General features: G+C 40.4%; 1 protein-coding gene across 1 annotated transcript in view; it reads left to right on the top strand.

The window, feature by feature from the left end:
* Positions 1 to 448: 448 nt before the first annotated feature.
* WWTR1 (WW domain containing transcription regulator 1) overlaps positions 449 to 16208 on the top strand; it is a 68726-nt gene continuing 52966 nt past the window's right edge. Inside the window, exon 1 of the mRNA XM_030495603.2 lies at positions 449 to 1046. Coding sequence (XP_030351463.1) covers positions 655 to 1046 — 392 coding nt within the window. The 5' untranslated portion in view covers positions 449 to 654. The remainder of the gene's footprint in view (positions 1047 to 16208) is intronic.

Raw genomic sequence — 16208 nt, 5'->3', positions numbered from 1 at the left:
GACCGGGCCATGCAGCTGCTCCCGCCAACGAACCACCCGTCTCCGTAGTCAAAAGAGCAGAGCTCCGGCGGCGCCGAGCGGGTCCGCGCCTGCCGCACTCACCCGGAGCGCCCCGCCCGGCGCCCCTGGCCCCGCCTTCCTGGCCCCGCTAACTTCGTGCGGGACGAGGGGTGCGGCGGCGCGGCCAGCGGCGTGAAGGGGTGTGAACACAGGCCCCAGCGGGCTTTGAGGAACAGCTCAGCGGTCCCCGCCCAGCCCATAGCCCCGGCGTCCCGAGGGCTCCTCTGTTGCGCGGCGAAGCCCTCCCCGTCCCTCAGCGGCTCCGAGCACCCAAAGTTTCACGGCAGTTGCATAACTGCGGGCGGGGCGAGGGCCGGACCGAGCTGCTGAGGGGCGGGCGGGCGGGAGGGGCAGGCGCTGCCCTCGTCCCGACGCTCCCCGGCGCGACCCGGCCCGGGGGCTGACCCGCCCGCCCGGGACACCAACGCTGCTGGCGGGGGCGCAGAGGCACTCACCGCCCGCCCCGGCAGAGCGGCGCCGCTCCTGAAGAGCCGCCCGCCCGCCTCCGAAGGGCACGTCCTCGGCGGCGGCCTGCAGCGGGGCCGGCCCCGGCGACTGCCTGCTCCCGGGCCGCCGGCGCCCCACGGGTGGAAAATGAACCCCGCTCCCGCGGCTCCGCCGCCGGGGCAGCAGGTGATCCACGTCACGCAGGACCTGGACACGGAGCTGGAGGCGCTTTTCAACGCGGTGATGAACCCTACGCCCAGCTCCTGGAGGAAGAAGATCCTGCCCGAGTCCTTCTTCAAGGAGCCCGACTCGGGCTCGCACTCGCGGCAGTCGAGCACGGACTCCGGTGCGCCCCCGCCACGGCCTGCCGCCGCGCAGCACGTCCGCTCCCACTCCTCGCCCGCCTCGCTCGTGGGCTCGGGCGCGGCGCAACAGCACGCGCACCTCCGCCAGCGCTCATACGACGTGACGGACGAGCTGCCGCTGCCGCCCGGCTGGGAGATGGCGCTCACGCACACGGGACAGCGGTACTTCCTCAAGTGAGTGCGGCGGCGGCAGCCGCGGGGCGGGCGCTGGCTCCCGGGCGGGAGGCCGGTTGCCGTGGCTTGGTCCGCGCTGGGGGAGGGAGGGAGAGTTGTCTCCAAATTTCACGCCGGCCAACCGGGGCTAGTGTGGGGGGTAGAAGGGGTCGCCGTGCTGGCTGGGCGTGGGGTTCGCCTTGAGGCGAGGGCGGCGGGGGGCGCCGGGGGGCGCCGGGGGTTTCCAAGCGTGAGGTAGATGCGGAATCTCGGGGCGAGGAATCTTCTTCCCAGTGCAGCAATGGCAAGAGGAGTGAGCGGGGTGAAGCGAGCTGCCGGGCGCCGGCGGGAGGGCAGCACCCAGAGTGCGTGAGCTGTCGGCTCCGCACCTCTTCCCTGCTTGGCCACGCGTCCCAGGTTCATTAATAAAAAAATTTATTCAAGTTTTTTAAAAGTAAGTTTAAGAGCAGTTGTTCCCGGGAGTTTTCCAGGAGGTGGGGACGGGGCACCCTGTGTCGGTGACCCATTGGAGCTGAAGCAGGCTCGCGGGGAGGGGTCGCGTAACCCGGGCTCCCGGGTCTCCAGCTCGGCTCTGACCGCGAACCCGCTATGCTTGGGTCGTGGGTGGCTTTTCACAAACGGAATGCACGGCTGCAGCACAAGTGGTGTGTATTTATATTTATAGCATCCATATCTTTAGGGACACGGGAGGAGGCTTCCTTATTTTAGTGACAGATTTTGAGAAGTGTAACATTACTGCCTATCCCTTCTGGCCAGAAATTTTGGCTAGTGTCTTATTTATGACATTTGGAATTTGATTCGAAGCAGTTTAATAGGCCTGAAAATATGTAATAATTGTAAAACGTGGTCAGGCAACAGTGCCTTGTTTTGGTAGATTCTGTATCTCTGCTCCAGATTCATTGCTAATTAAATGGCACTGTATTAACCAGGTAAATATGCAGTGACAAAATGTTTGCTAATGAAATAAAACGTTTACTGATGAAGCATCTACCCAAGGATACTGAGGGAGTTAAACTGCCAGGGCTACAGGAGATCATTCACTCATTTACTACAGCCCTTAGTCAGAAGAGTATTAGCTTGAGCTCATATTCAACTCTGTTCAGCCATAATAAGTAGCATATAGACAAGGCATGAGGGGAAAGATAAAGGATGTTTACTGTGTAGAGAAATTAATAAATGCATAATTTGCATGATTCTATAATGATTTCTTTGCTTTGCGGCTTTAGAATTTCCAAAGGATTACTCAAGACCCCAGTCTTCGAATTACTCTGCACAGAGTTTAGATTTTTTTCCTCTTGTGACAGTCTGAGCTACTAGCAAAGCACAAAAGTATTTCCTTTCTTTCTGCCATTCTGTATGTTACTGTATATGATTTATAATATGGAGTGGACATGTACCAGCGTCCAAACTTAAAAGTTTTTTATTAATCTGGTGTATCACCTGAATGAGAGGATCATGTTGCTCTGCACTTTGCATGTATTTTTCTCAGTAGAACAGGACAGAGAAGAAGTGGCTGGTTGATAGGAGCACTGTAAGAGATCATTTGTAAATAAATATTTCATATAAAATCTTGTCAGAGCTTGGCCAGCAGGTGTTTTCAGATACCTCTGGCTAAAAATGACATAACATAATCTTTGTCTGCTCTTTGTTTTTTGACTAATATCAAAATGAGCTCATGTGGTTTCACCTTCCTGTTACACATGTCTGATAAAGAGACAGAGTTTTCCAGGTTGATGGATTCTTGTTGCTTAGGCCAAAAATGCAAGTTCTGTTTTAAAAAAAAATCATGGGTAAAACCCCAAAGTGTCCTTAATTTTTTTGAAATCTTGTCAACAGTAATAGTCTGATTATCATAATCTTGTTTTACTATAAAATAAAAGTTTGTGTATGTAATTTGTTACTTAAGTTTGTCTTTATTTTGTTTTCCCAGTTTTATTTATCCAACAGAACTTTTCTCATTTCTATAAAAACTAATTTGAATAATGTATTTCTTTATACTCCAGTGCTTTTGGGAGTAATACTTGACCATAAAATGATCATATATGAACTATAATATTTTATGAGTAGTTTAATGTTTTTCAGGTGAAACCAGAATTTTCTGCAGAAATTTAAGAGTGTTTATGGAAAGCACCACTTAACTCTATGTATTATTGCACATAGTTTTCAAGTCAGATGATGTGCTTGAAAATCCCGGTTGGTCAAACCAGGTATACAAGGTTACATTTTCCTGTGTTCAAGGGAAAAGAAAATTTGCCGTTTCTTTTGAGGTTGATTATCCATGAAGATTTGTTTATAGTCATTAGCAAAAGAAAATTGAAAAGCAAATTAAGAGTAAATAGCTAAATTAGGTCCTGTTGAAGTTCAGAATGCAATTTATTTTATTTAAACATACTTTGAAGAATTATTAAACAAAAGCAGTGTTGGGAGTTTCAATGAAGAGTGAGCTAACCTTACTGACAGGGAACCAGCTATAACTTGAAGCAGTCGCACTCCTGCATGTCAGCTCCTGCAGAAATTTTCTGGCTGTGACTGGAAGAAACATAAGTAGCCTGGGGACCACTCCACCCTGTAATTAAATACCAAACCACAGAAGTGGGGGGTGGAAAACAGACTAATGAACACACACACTTACAGCAATGTTATCTAAAGCATTTTTCTGTGTGTGCATGTGTGGAAAAAAATTTAAGTGTGATGTATTTCTGATAAAAACGGTTTCTGGAAAGACAGGCAAACTGCCTTGCGTAGCTCTTGTGTTGGTAAGTGGGAATATCACTTGCCTATCGATCCACATGCTGAGTTGTGTACACATATTCTGTAGAAAGAATTTTTCAAGTATTACTTTCCACCGATTTGTTTTCAGGTGGTACAGCCTCATATTTCAAATGAAGACTAAGGTTTTAATGTTTTCTCAATATGTGTACAGTGCTTCTTGGTCAGACTCTGATTTCATTCCAGAAGGTAAACAGAATAGAGAGAGTACGGTAGCTTTCGCACTGGGGAGATTTGTGAAACTGTTGGTGCTGTTACCTTTATCACACTGTGGCTTTTTAAATGTTACAGTGAACATTTGTCATACCAGGACATATTTGCCAGTAAATACTGCTCAAGGGGAGAGAAAGCTAATTTCAATATTTGATTTGCTCAGCATGTTCAAATTTTTTCCTACTGGTTTCTGTTGATGGAGAAGCTTGATTTAACACGCGATCAGTTTTATATTACTGACCGTGTTCAGCAGGACAACATGAGAAGTAATGTAAATATCATGAAAATACTTTTTTACTGACAATGACAAAACAAATAATATTAAGATAGTTGAAGTGCTCAAATGATTTCCAAATATAGCCTTTCCTTGAAACCTGTTTGTGTTAATTCTGTAGAGATTAGTATTATTATTTTATATTGATGTTGCGCGTGGTGCTGCACAGTATTCATAGTAGAGATACTTTTCTGCCTCAGGAATGTTAGTTACCCAGCTAGAAATTGGGGAGGAGATAGACAATGCATAAGACAGTTACTCTGTTAAGTTCTGATAAAAATGTAGAAAACACTAACCTTTGTATGACACCTTTGCAGTATTGTTCAGCAGTTATTACCACAGTTGCTCATGGATGTGATGTCTGTGCTGTAAGGTGGGGCTCACACACTGACAGTTACAAATATTTGGAATAGATTACTTTAAAATCAGACTGATTCACTGGAAGAATTTTTGACCTGGATAGGCAAATAACTTCATTTGATACAAATTTGTAAAGCTTCTTTCTCTGAAAAGAAAAAGTAAGCTAATTTCTATGTTGACATTAGAGTCCCTCTTAAAAGCTTAAAAAAACTACCAAGCTATCTATGAGCTACCTTTTTCCCCTCTGATTTTGGTAGTAGAAACAGTAACGCTTTCTGATGAAACTAAGTTACTCATTTTGTTGTTGAAGATGGTGGTGTTTCATGATCAGTAGACTATTTTCTCAGAATCTAAAATCATGTCACCTGTGGCGCTTAATAAAATTTGGTGGATCATGTGGTGCTTTAAATGTGGTGCTTAATAAAATCTGAGAACAAAAGCAGATCTGCAGTAACATTGCTTCAAGGACACGTTTGATTTACAGATGTGATCTAATTCCCTCTCTTGTCGGGTTTTCTGAGTTAGGATGCGTGCCACATTTTTGATTTAGGTGTAAAGGGTCAGTGAAGAAAGCTTTAAGGAAGGCTACACTGAGTCTAGAAGTGTTACCAAGAAGAGTTTCCTTCGAGGAAACATTTAAGAAACTTACTGTAAAGGGCGGTCTCAACACAAAATTTAAGTGCACTGAATTTAAGTGTATGCACTTCTAAATGATTTAAGGAAATTGATGACAACTATGCTCTAAACGCTATTGTGTTGATGTAAAATCTGCTGTATTGGACTGATGTACACTTCTAAGCTAATAAATGAGTAACGTACATGCAGAATTGCATTGGTTTAGTGAAATTTATCTTAAATGAATCCTGTGGTGTTAGTGTTAAACCCAAAGTCCAGGAGTATTTGTGCATTAATGGATGACAACTACCATGCACTCATCTTGTGATACGAGCTGAAAATAAAATTGCTTTATGCATTAATCATTAGAAAATAGTATTGATTAGCATATTTTTAGAAAGCTGAGTATACAGTAGATACAGGCATTAATTAAGAACGCTTCCATGAAAACCAAATGGTTTTTCTGGAACTATATGAAAGGATATAGTCTTTGCTAATGGTTTCGGTTTCTCAAAGAGAGAAAAATGAAGAGTAGGTTTATTTTTACAGTTTTTGTGAGATGCTATAACATTTAAAAGATTGTCAGCATTTAAAAGATTTACAGCCCATCTTTATGCTGTAAATGACAAATGACAGTGCACAGAGCTGTCTGTTACCCAAGCTGATGAACACAACTTTGAAGAGGTTTGAATCTGTGAAGTCTGTCCTTTCCAACTTTTTACTGTTCACTCCTTCACATCATGTTGGAAGAGTCAGTGATTGGCTTTGATTTGTTTTCTGTTTGGATGCTTTGGATGAAGTTGAAAATTGTTTTACCCATAATTCCATCTCTTTGATTAAGGAGGTTATTACAGGACAAGAGCCTCTTTGTAACAGCGTATTTAGTGCTCTGGGGCCTAGCGTGACTAGCAGATACAAATTGTATGGAAGCAATTAAATCCAAAGGAAATGTCATGTGGGCTGAATTTCAACATACAGACTTGTGGCATTCACCCCCTTCATTTTAGAGAGATGGGTGGGTGTGATGTGGGCTGGAGGCGGAGGGTTTGTTTGGGGTTGGATTATTTTTTTTTTTTAACATTTTTTAAGTCAAAGTCCAGACCCAGTTTGAATGCTGATGTCTGTGACTGTTGTATGAACTCTTCAAGAATGTAAAACTTGGGAACATTGCACTGTTCTGCCGTATTCCCTACCTATGACTATTTTTAAGGCAGATGTGACTGAAGACAGAGATACAGGCTTGCTTAGAGAACTGAACAGAATGTATTATGTTTGAACTGAAATAATTGCTTAGAGTGTTCCATGAATCATTACAATATAAGAGGAGATGTGAAAGAGGAGTTTGCTGTCTTGCACTTTCTCTTGGCTAACGGCATGCAGATAGGTAGTTACAGCGTAAGCACAGCAGGGGTAGAACCGTGAGTCCAGACACATCTTTTCCTGCAGTAACTCGTTTGTCTGCCCATACCCTATGTAACAACTGCTGGCCCTTGCTATTTTCTTGATCAGAATGCACCTTTTTGTTTGTCAGGTATCAGTCAGTCCCTAATCCTTTTAGGGTTCAATATTCTGACAGTCTTTCAGGTTTGTGAATAAAAGGATATTTCCATGGTACATTTGAGGTTTTCCCTGTACCACAAGTAATCTTTTTTTTTTTTTTTCTACCTGTGATCAATTTTCCTAGTCTATCTTCTTGTTGGTGTTTTTAAATGTTCTACGTTCCTATTTTTCAATGATTGGTTGGTGAGCGATGGTGTAAGCATCACAAAATGAAGTAACAGCCTCCTATCAAGAAATTCTTAAAGGTTGCATTAAACTGTGTTGTGTTTCCAAAACAAAAAATTGTTTTTGAACTGTGAGTCTTAAATTCTGTGTGGTTTAGGTTTCTTTAAAGAAGTTCTCAGAACTTCTTGATTGATGTGTTTTCTTAGGCTTCACCTTTATTGTGAAGCACCTAAATGCAAGAGTATCAGAGAAGAAGGAAGTACGGGTGATTGGGAAGCTGACCTAGGTTGAAGGAAACAGCAGTGCAGTTCCTGTTGTGCTGCAGAGGGTGACTCTTAGGAAATCACGTAACCTCTCTGTGCCTTCATTTGTGGTATGTGAAACTAGACACATACATTTTCCCACTTTCTAGTAGCTCATGTGAAATAGTGTGTTATAGATTGAGGCACTAGCATGAAGTTTCCACAGTGATGTTGATAGTGCAGGGCATATGCAGTAAGAACTGATCAGTGTCTATTCTTTTCCATGAAAAATTTCAGTGTATTGAAGCAGACAGTGTACAGGAACAAGCACTGAACTTTTACTCCATGGAAATGTGAGCTTACATCCTTTTGCAGTGTTGCCATTCTCAGTGGTCACAAAGCTTGTGTTTCCATAGGATGGCTCAGACTTTAACCACTAGATCATCCTAGTGCAGTCATTGGTGATTCTTGACCATTCTACCAGCAGCTGGAGTTTAAAATCCCTGGAGAGGACCACAGATTGCTCTTTAATACCCTTCTCCTCTGGGCTTGTTTACAAAAGGTAACTATAGTCTGTACAGACTACAGCAACACCCAGAACACCTTTGGAGGTAGCATGGAATTTTTCCTAGGAGCAGACTCCACAGATGTAAGAGGAAGGCACCTTGCCCAACTGGAGTTTGTTAGATTTTGAGACCTATTTTCAAAGGTCTCTTAACTGATAAAGCATTTTGGAGATGTGGATTTGTAGTCTCTTTTTATTAAAAAAAGGAAGAAAGAAAAAGAACAAAACCAAACTGGTTTTTTTCATTTGTTTGCCTAAGCAGCCTTGTACACATGAAGGTGGAAATGTGAATGTTGTTTTCAGAACCTTCTCAAAATATGGTATTTTCAAAAGCTTCAGGAATAAAAGTAATTACCACTTGAGAGAGACTCTGGATTGTCTGCTTAGTTGGACAGTTTGGATGCAAGTAGCTTTTCTAATCTGAACATGCATTCTGTATGGTTGCTTTTAGAACCACCCAGGAAGTTACATTGGCAAGAAGCCTCTTGTCAGTGCCATCACTCACCTGCGTTAGATATCCAGGGACTGGAACAAATCAGGCTTTGCATCAGTACATGAGTACAGCCTGCACTGTGGGGTCATCACTGTACAGCTTTGTGGGGAATGTAGTGAAAGGTCAACATTTCTGAGCTTACAAGAGCAGAATTTAGTGTGGGAGTTCTTCACAAAAGGTTTTTTTATTTCACATTGGGTTTTGACACTACATTTTCCTAGTCATGTTTGTCATTTTACTCATTCTATTGTTTGTATTTAAACAGAAATTTCAGTGCTTTGCCTTGAGGAAAAAGTATTTTTTTGCAAATGTATGTAGCTTAATTGCATAGGCACATGTCAAAAATGAGGATGTGATGTGATGTTAATGTGAAAATTGTGGAGAAAATGTGCGTATGTGCAGTCTACAACTCCTCTAACTGACATCACAGTCTTGTTGGCATGAGGGGTGTAGTGATGACAGTGATTCTGTCACTGTCCCTCTGTACTGCAGAGGGATAGATCTTATATAATTTTCTGACAACCATTCCTTTAATGAAGACTTTTCCAGTTGTGGGATGATCTTTTCACAGATGTTGCCATCACTGTCTCTCAGCCCTGACATCACCCAAATAGTAGATTGTAATCTTAGACAAAACTCATTTTTATTAGAGGTGGCAGCGGGTTCCACTTTTTATTCGTGTTTTACATTTGGCATTTTGATTTTACCTGCTACTGAAAGACTTTATGGCAGTGGAGAATCAATGAAATTATGCCACTGCAAGAGCGCGGACCATGTAAAATAGAGTAACTAGAGTAAAAGAGATTTTTAGTGAGACTATTTACAACTTATTGAAAGTGGAACGTTAAATGGTTGATAGTTAAGAGAAATTAAGATTTTGCTGAGATTCAGCACTGAATAGGCAGTAAAGGTATGTATGTTGTAAAAGATACTTTGTCAAAGCTAGGAGAAATCCTGGTTTGAGATTTGTTACATTCCCAGGATTAAGAAAGTATCCTTTTAAAATTCTGCCAAACTTCAAAGCAGAAAAATGTTGAATCAGTCATCAGACAAAAATCAGTCAAAAGACAAAAAAGAGGGACACAATTCCAATCAAAAAAAAAGCATCTCTTATGAAACTTTCTGGAGCTACTGATTTTGTATGACTTTGTGTATTATGTTTTATTTACATTTCTTTAAATTAATTTTTCAATATGATTTGTTCTAAGTGCCCGACAAAAATAGATAAAGAATATAAAAAGCTCAGTTTCAAAGTAATTCTGACAGCCTTGTAAAGGCTACTGAGGACAAGGATTATGGATGTGATCAGCTGTAGTGGAGCCTTAGCTGAAGGACACCCAGCCAAAATTCTATACTTTTTTCTACCTTTGGGAACACTGGTAATTGTTCTTGTTGTCTTGCTTTAGATATACATGTGGAAAGGGAAAATAAGGTTCTCCGGGGAGCCTGACACGTGTTTGTTTGTTTTCAGTGTCACACTCAGCCACACATAATTAGACAAATTTTAGCTTTGAATTCAGTGTTTGGGGACTTGTTTTTAATTTGATAATTTTTTTAAGACACTTTCAGAGGGCTTTCTTGTTTTAAATGTGCTGTTGGACTTGTTTTTCTGTGACTATTTATTTTGTAAGTCACCAGGAGAACCAAATTGATGTAATGGAACAACAGAAGCTTAGCTTTTTTGTTAGGTTTTAAAAGTTTCTTTATCAGCTCTACAATCTAAGAAGTGTTGCGAAGACATGTAGTTAGATAATTTCCTGGTACAATGAAACATATCTCTTGGAAAAGATGCTTTGCAGAATGAAATAGGTGATTGTTACACTGCTTTTCTTTGTTGCAAATTACAAGTTTGATCTCACAAGTCCATACTTCAGATAGATTAATCTTGTGAATAGGAATTCCGTAATAAAGCATTTTCAAAATGGAATCCAGAAGCAGAGGACCCAGACCTCCTTGCTTCACGAAGGCATGAAACTTCAGATTTGAAACACGTGCTTGGTTACCTGTCAGAGTTTATCTGTGATTGGGGTGGCTGCAGTGCAAGGCAGTAGCTGGAGACCACAACACCCAGTGGTGCTCTGTTCAGTGAGCAGTCCTGTTGGAGAGACACTTCTGAGTGCAGTGTAAACATTCTGCGACCTGTTTCTCTCTTTGGGGTCCCACCATGACAAAGGACTAGCAGATCAGGCAGTCTGTCTGCCTGCATCTGCTACGCAGGGGTCCTGCAATGGCAGGGTGTGCGTTGCTGTGCAGGTGCCTGAGCTGCTGGTGACATTGGGATGAGTGTCAGGACTCTTCTGGTATCTTGCAATTTGAGCTTGGACAGCAAGAGTCAGTGAGAATATGTTTTTCTATTGAAAGAATTCTGTGTCTCATATTCCGAAAGAGAAAAGAGAGTCCCAGAACTTTAAATTTAGAATCTATGGGTTTGTTCTTCTCTTGTGTCCTTACTGAAGACGGACCACATGACCCATGCTTCAAAACAAACAGGTCCTGAATAAGTGTGCATAACCCTAGTGACTCAGTTGTGGGATTTTGTTCTCAGAGTTCTCTTTTGTGCTCTAAACAAAACAGTTCACCTCTTAGTTGATAGCCAGTGACTGTGATTGTATTTTGATGCCCTGTCCAAGTAGAAAGAAGAGGACATGAAAGTCAGGAATGCCCCTAGAGAATTTGTATTCCCTCTTCTAGTCTTTGCTAGTTGTTGGTTCCTTAACAAAGGGCTGATATGCTGTAGTATGGGAAATGCCACCCACAATGCATTTTATGTGTTGCTTTATCACTCGCCGGAAATTTGTTTTGCAAAATGCGATGGTTTTGATCTATAGAAATGGTTTACTGATTTTACAGATTATGTGAAATTTTTCCTTCATTAGTTAGAGACTTAATAAAAGTATTTCTTTTTTCTTTTTTCAATAGTCCAAATACAGTTTCAAGCTTTCATTTAAGTTTCTTATTGTCTGATATTGCCAATATTCCTCACCTATCCAAACAAGGCTCTGAAAATGACTTGGTGGCTTTCTAAGTTTAGATTGTCGTTAATGATCTGAGAGGTGTCAAACTCTCTGTAACTTCTGTAGGCAGCAGTTTGTTTTAAATGCTTAACATTTAACCAAGATGAGGCAAAAGTTTACTTTTCAAGGTTTATTCCTTTGGAATTTTTACTTTTAGTACCAAAAGTAGTGATTATTTTTTTCTTGCAAACAGCTGAAGTGGGGGATCTGTGTACTGATGTGTTGAGTAGCTGTCCCAGCATGGAGATCTTTTAGCTAGGACTCTCACCAGATGTGCTTGGCTTTTGATGTTAATTAAAATAACCCTACTGACATGATGAATAAGCTGATTTTGTTCGCTGATGCCTCTGTTTGTCTCACCCAGCCACAGCATATTGTTAGATAACTCCTTTTCAACAATGACTAGAATGTAGGGGTTTTTTTTCCTGGATTCTATCTTGTGATGAGGAAAAAATAATTCTGTTCTGCATGCTATAATAGTTCTTCCCTCAAAATTTGACTTTTATAGGGTCAGCTCGTGGTATTAACCATGCCAATACTCACCCACATCTATGGAGAAACATAATTTTAAGCAGTTGCCTGCAGTGACTGAATGATTCATATTATTTTCTTCTTGTCCTAGCACTGCCTTCAGTGCCTGGTGGATGCTCTCCTTTCCTCCCTTTCCTCCCTGGAGTAGACTTGCTCTAAGGACAGAGGGATGATCTAACTTTGATTCCTTAAATTCTGTTTAATTATGTCAACAGCTAGATGTACCATCTCCTATGAATTATTTGATGGAAACAGACTTGCTGTGGTGGTCCGTTTGGATGAAGTTCATGCTGCTGTGGCAGGTCACTGTTTTGCCTTGCAGCGTGGAAATGTATGAACAGTCTGTGGCACCAGAAGTGGTTTCAGGTGCTATACGTTCCAGAAAGCAACTCTTGCATGATCTGAGGTTGTGCTAGATCAAAGAGGTAATCCGGTTCGTGTCCCACAGTCTGCTTTTTAAAAACTGCCTCAGATTTAAGAGACCCACTAAATTATCATATGGAGACTGTTATGTTGATTTTCTTGTCAAATAATTGCCAAGACTTGAGCATTGCAATTGATTCCAATATTTGGTGCAGTATATTTATAGTCAAATACTTCTAAAAAAATCCATTAAATAGCGAGGTTTGGACATGCACTTTTTTAGCAGTTATTACAGATCTTGCTTAAAACGGCACGTAGTACGTTAAAAGGTAAAAGAGAAGCATAAGCTTGCATATAAAACAAATGAGGATGCAGCTAAGACACAGCAGCACTGCCAGGTTCCATTATGTGCTACTTTTCCTGTAGATCTGTTTGCATTTGTTTGAGCAGTTTTGGGCTACTGTCAGGTTTGCTTTACTAAGAGCATGCCTTTTGTTGAGGATATTGTCTCATGAACACTTCCTTTTTCTGTAAGATGGCCTCTACTAGAACAATATTTTCAGTAGTCTTTTTTTATCTTGGAGAAACAAATGTCCAATTCATTTTTCTAGAAAAAACAGGAAGCTGTAAAGAAGACAGGCTGAAAAGAAATGCATACTATTACTTACAACTTAGTTTATAAAATTATAAAGCAAACGAAGTAACTCTTTGCTAGATACTGAGGGGATATTACAGTTTTACTGTTTTCCTTGTATTATCTGAACTTCATGTGAAGAACAATTTAAGATGACCTTGTTAAAAAACAAAACCAAAATACCCCACCGACACATACGAAAACCTCAAATCAGCTTCAGTACAGCAGCATGTATTTTGGCAACATCCAGTCCATGCACCTTTGTGAGCGATGTTATCTGTCACAATGTTCAATATGACTGCTGCACTATGGCTGGTATAGATTCTGACTGTGACTAAGTGCTTTTGAAAGCAAGAGAAAAGACCAAATTGGGAAATTTGAGTTGAAAGCTCTTTCTGACCTGATACAAACATGACATCTGTCCTGACTTTGTTGTGCATGTCAGTGTTGCAGGTTGCCTTTTCAAATGCTGGCAGAAGGGAAAGGTTTTCTATTCAGACAGTGTCCAGCCTTTTTACAAAAAAAGCAAAGTTGCAAAGGCTGCTTTTGGTGTTTTACATTAGGGCCTCTTGAGACAAAGCTATGCCAGGCTTTAATTTTAATCAATAGATGAAATTTTACACAAACTACAGCCTTTTTTTTTTTTTTTAAAGAAAGTTAACTGCTGAAGGATTGCAGTTTACAAATGACCCATTCCTTTGAGTCGTTTGAATGAGTATTCCTTTGGTAGTGTAGTTCCAGATGCAATATGCAAGAATCTTGACCTGCCAGATCATCTCTGCTGGATCTAATTAAATCCTACAAACTCTTCCCTTATGCTAGATTCTCATTTTTGCAAGCATTTATTTGATTTCAACTTAGAATCCTGTTAAGATCACATCCATGTAAAGCATTTAAATACAGGTATTTCAAAATAAAGACAAAAAACTTACTGATTTTGTTTAGTTCAAAGACATTTGGCTTTTACAGGGCAAAGTTTTGCTTTTATGAATCTTAAAGATACACAATGCAAACCATGTGTAGGTTTGTTTAATTGTCTGGTGAGTTGCTCTGAAAGGCAGATGATATGCATGAGTTTTATTCCAGAAGAGGGATTTTATGAAAGAAGAATGCCTGTGTGTTTTAATGCAATCTGCATGCACAAAGTAGGCAATGGGAGTACCATTTTTCACTATTTGATACAGAGTTTTGTCTTGAATTCACATGTTTGGAATTTAAAAAAAAGAGTTGTAATGAAGATTAATAGCAAACATTTTAAATAAGCATAAGAAGTTAATGATAAGATTGTCTTTTAATATATTTTGTAGTGGACCATTTGTCCAATGCAGGAAAAAAAAAAAAAAATTCTAATACATTTTATCATATTGGTTTCCAGTGGTTGAAACAGGACTGAGAGCTAGCTGATCAGTGTGCAACTCCAATCGACCACTGCATGATGATGCAATACAGCATTTGGTCTCTATTTCCATACTTCTTTTATTCTTGGTAAGCCAGGAAATTTTCATACTAACTGGGATTTGGAGCTGGTTAAATGTGGCTGAGTCCCAGAGGTAGGTTTTTAATTGGAAAGTGCTAGGTGACTGGAATATTGTTTATCATTATAACAGACACAGGAATTGGTGGATATGATACACTATTTTTCCTTTGTAATTTTGAGAGTCACCTTTAACAGATCCATTTCTTTGTATCACATGTCATCTTGATGAGATCAAAATAGTAGCTGGTTTTGTTGATATGACATTTGTAATTGGTGTAATGACTAGACTGTTGTTTAGTCCTTAACCTGTTAGCATTATTAAACTAATTCTACTTTCACTTAATGCTTGTCTGCTTAAAATAATCTAAACCAAGTTGATCACATTAAACGTAAGTGAGATATACTTATTTGTTCTTCAGTTTATACAGCTGGTTTGGCCTTTCTTTTCTGTATGAGGTCAAACCTCAGATATTGGGGCTAATTGAGCCATAAAAAGGACTACAAATTTAAATCCAGGGTTGATACATGTCATGCCTTCTGACACGATCATATGCATGTGGAGCCCAGGTTCTTTTTGCTGTTAAATAATACCATTGCTACTATAAACCTTCAGGATATTTTTCTTGAGGTTAGTAAAAAAATGGAACTGCTAAGGTACAAATAATTTGTTTTTCTGTGTCAGTGAGAAAGATTTATCCATGAAGAATATTTTAGTTTAAACGCCTTAAACGGGAGCAAGTGATAGAAGATCCCTTTTCAAGGACATCATTCTACTTCAAACAATTATTGCTTGTGACCTGAATGCTCAAGTAGAGTGTGTGAGGAGTTTGCTCATTTCTAGCTAATATTTACATCACGGATGCTTCTCAGGTCTCCTGAAATGCATCTCTACTTGAAATAGTGTGGTGTTTAGTAATTCCTGCAGTGTTAGAGGCTGTGCTAGTGATGTAAATGAATACAAATGCCCTTTAAGGCTTTTCTTGAAGAGGGAGAATGTAACTTTTTCTCAATTGAAACCCTTCTTATATTTTTACAATACTTCGTGTATATGTTTACAAGACAATTCTGAAAAGGTCCTTTAACTTGCAACCTGGAAAATTTTTGATTGCTGATGAATGCAGTATTTAACTGTTAAACTTTTTAACTTATTGCTTTATCTTATTGTTAGCAGTCACCTTACTGTTAACTGGTAGCTTTTCTTTAATGAAAGAACTGTTACTGAAGACTTAGGAAATCTCTCTTTTATTGAAAGTTGGTAAATAACAGCCATGCTTTCAAGACTATGTAATGCAGCAGTGCTCTCAGTGCTCCTTTAGCTGTTGAGAACTGCAGTGCATTTAAGAGCTGGAGCTTTAAGTGCCTTATTGCTTGAAAAGGTACAAGCATTACTTCTCTGGAAGAAGAAAGTATCATCTTGGATATTCTCTGCTTTATCTTGCTGCAGATGACCACTTCTTACTTGCCCTGAAGTCAGTGGATGTTTTGTCATTCACTTCGGTAGAAATAAGACGGGGGAGTTCAGTAGAATAGCCATGTCAATATTAGATCTAATAAAAATATTAAGCATTTGTTTAATGGGTTAATAAGAGTCAATGGTTTTGGCTCTCACTAAGCAAAATATTGGCTGACATCAGCTAGTGTGTTAGGCTGAAGTCCACAATCATTGGCACCTAAGAGAAAACAGCTGATCCCTATCTGGAGGGATTTTTGCTGTTAGAAATGAAAGAGAAGTGTAAGTATTCATCAGGTATTGTTCATGTAGCTGCTCACAGACAGACAAAAGTAAGCCAGTGCTACATAATATAGGGGATAATTAATTGATTTCCATAACTGCTAGAGAATACTCTCCAGCTCTTGCTGTGGAGAAAAGGGTTTTTTTTGCAGGAG

The sequence above is a fragment of the Strigops habroptila genome, chromosome 8, assembly GCF_004027225.2.
Source record: "Strigops habroptila isolate Jane chromosome 8, bStrHab1.2.pri, whole genome shotgun sequence".
Lineage (NCBI taxonomy): Eukaryota > Metazoa > Chordata > Aves > Psittaciformes > Psittacidae > Strigops > Strigops habroptila.
Note: the sequence above shows the minus strand (reverse complement) of the source record. Positions and strands in the feature narration are given on the sequence as shown.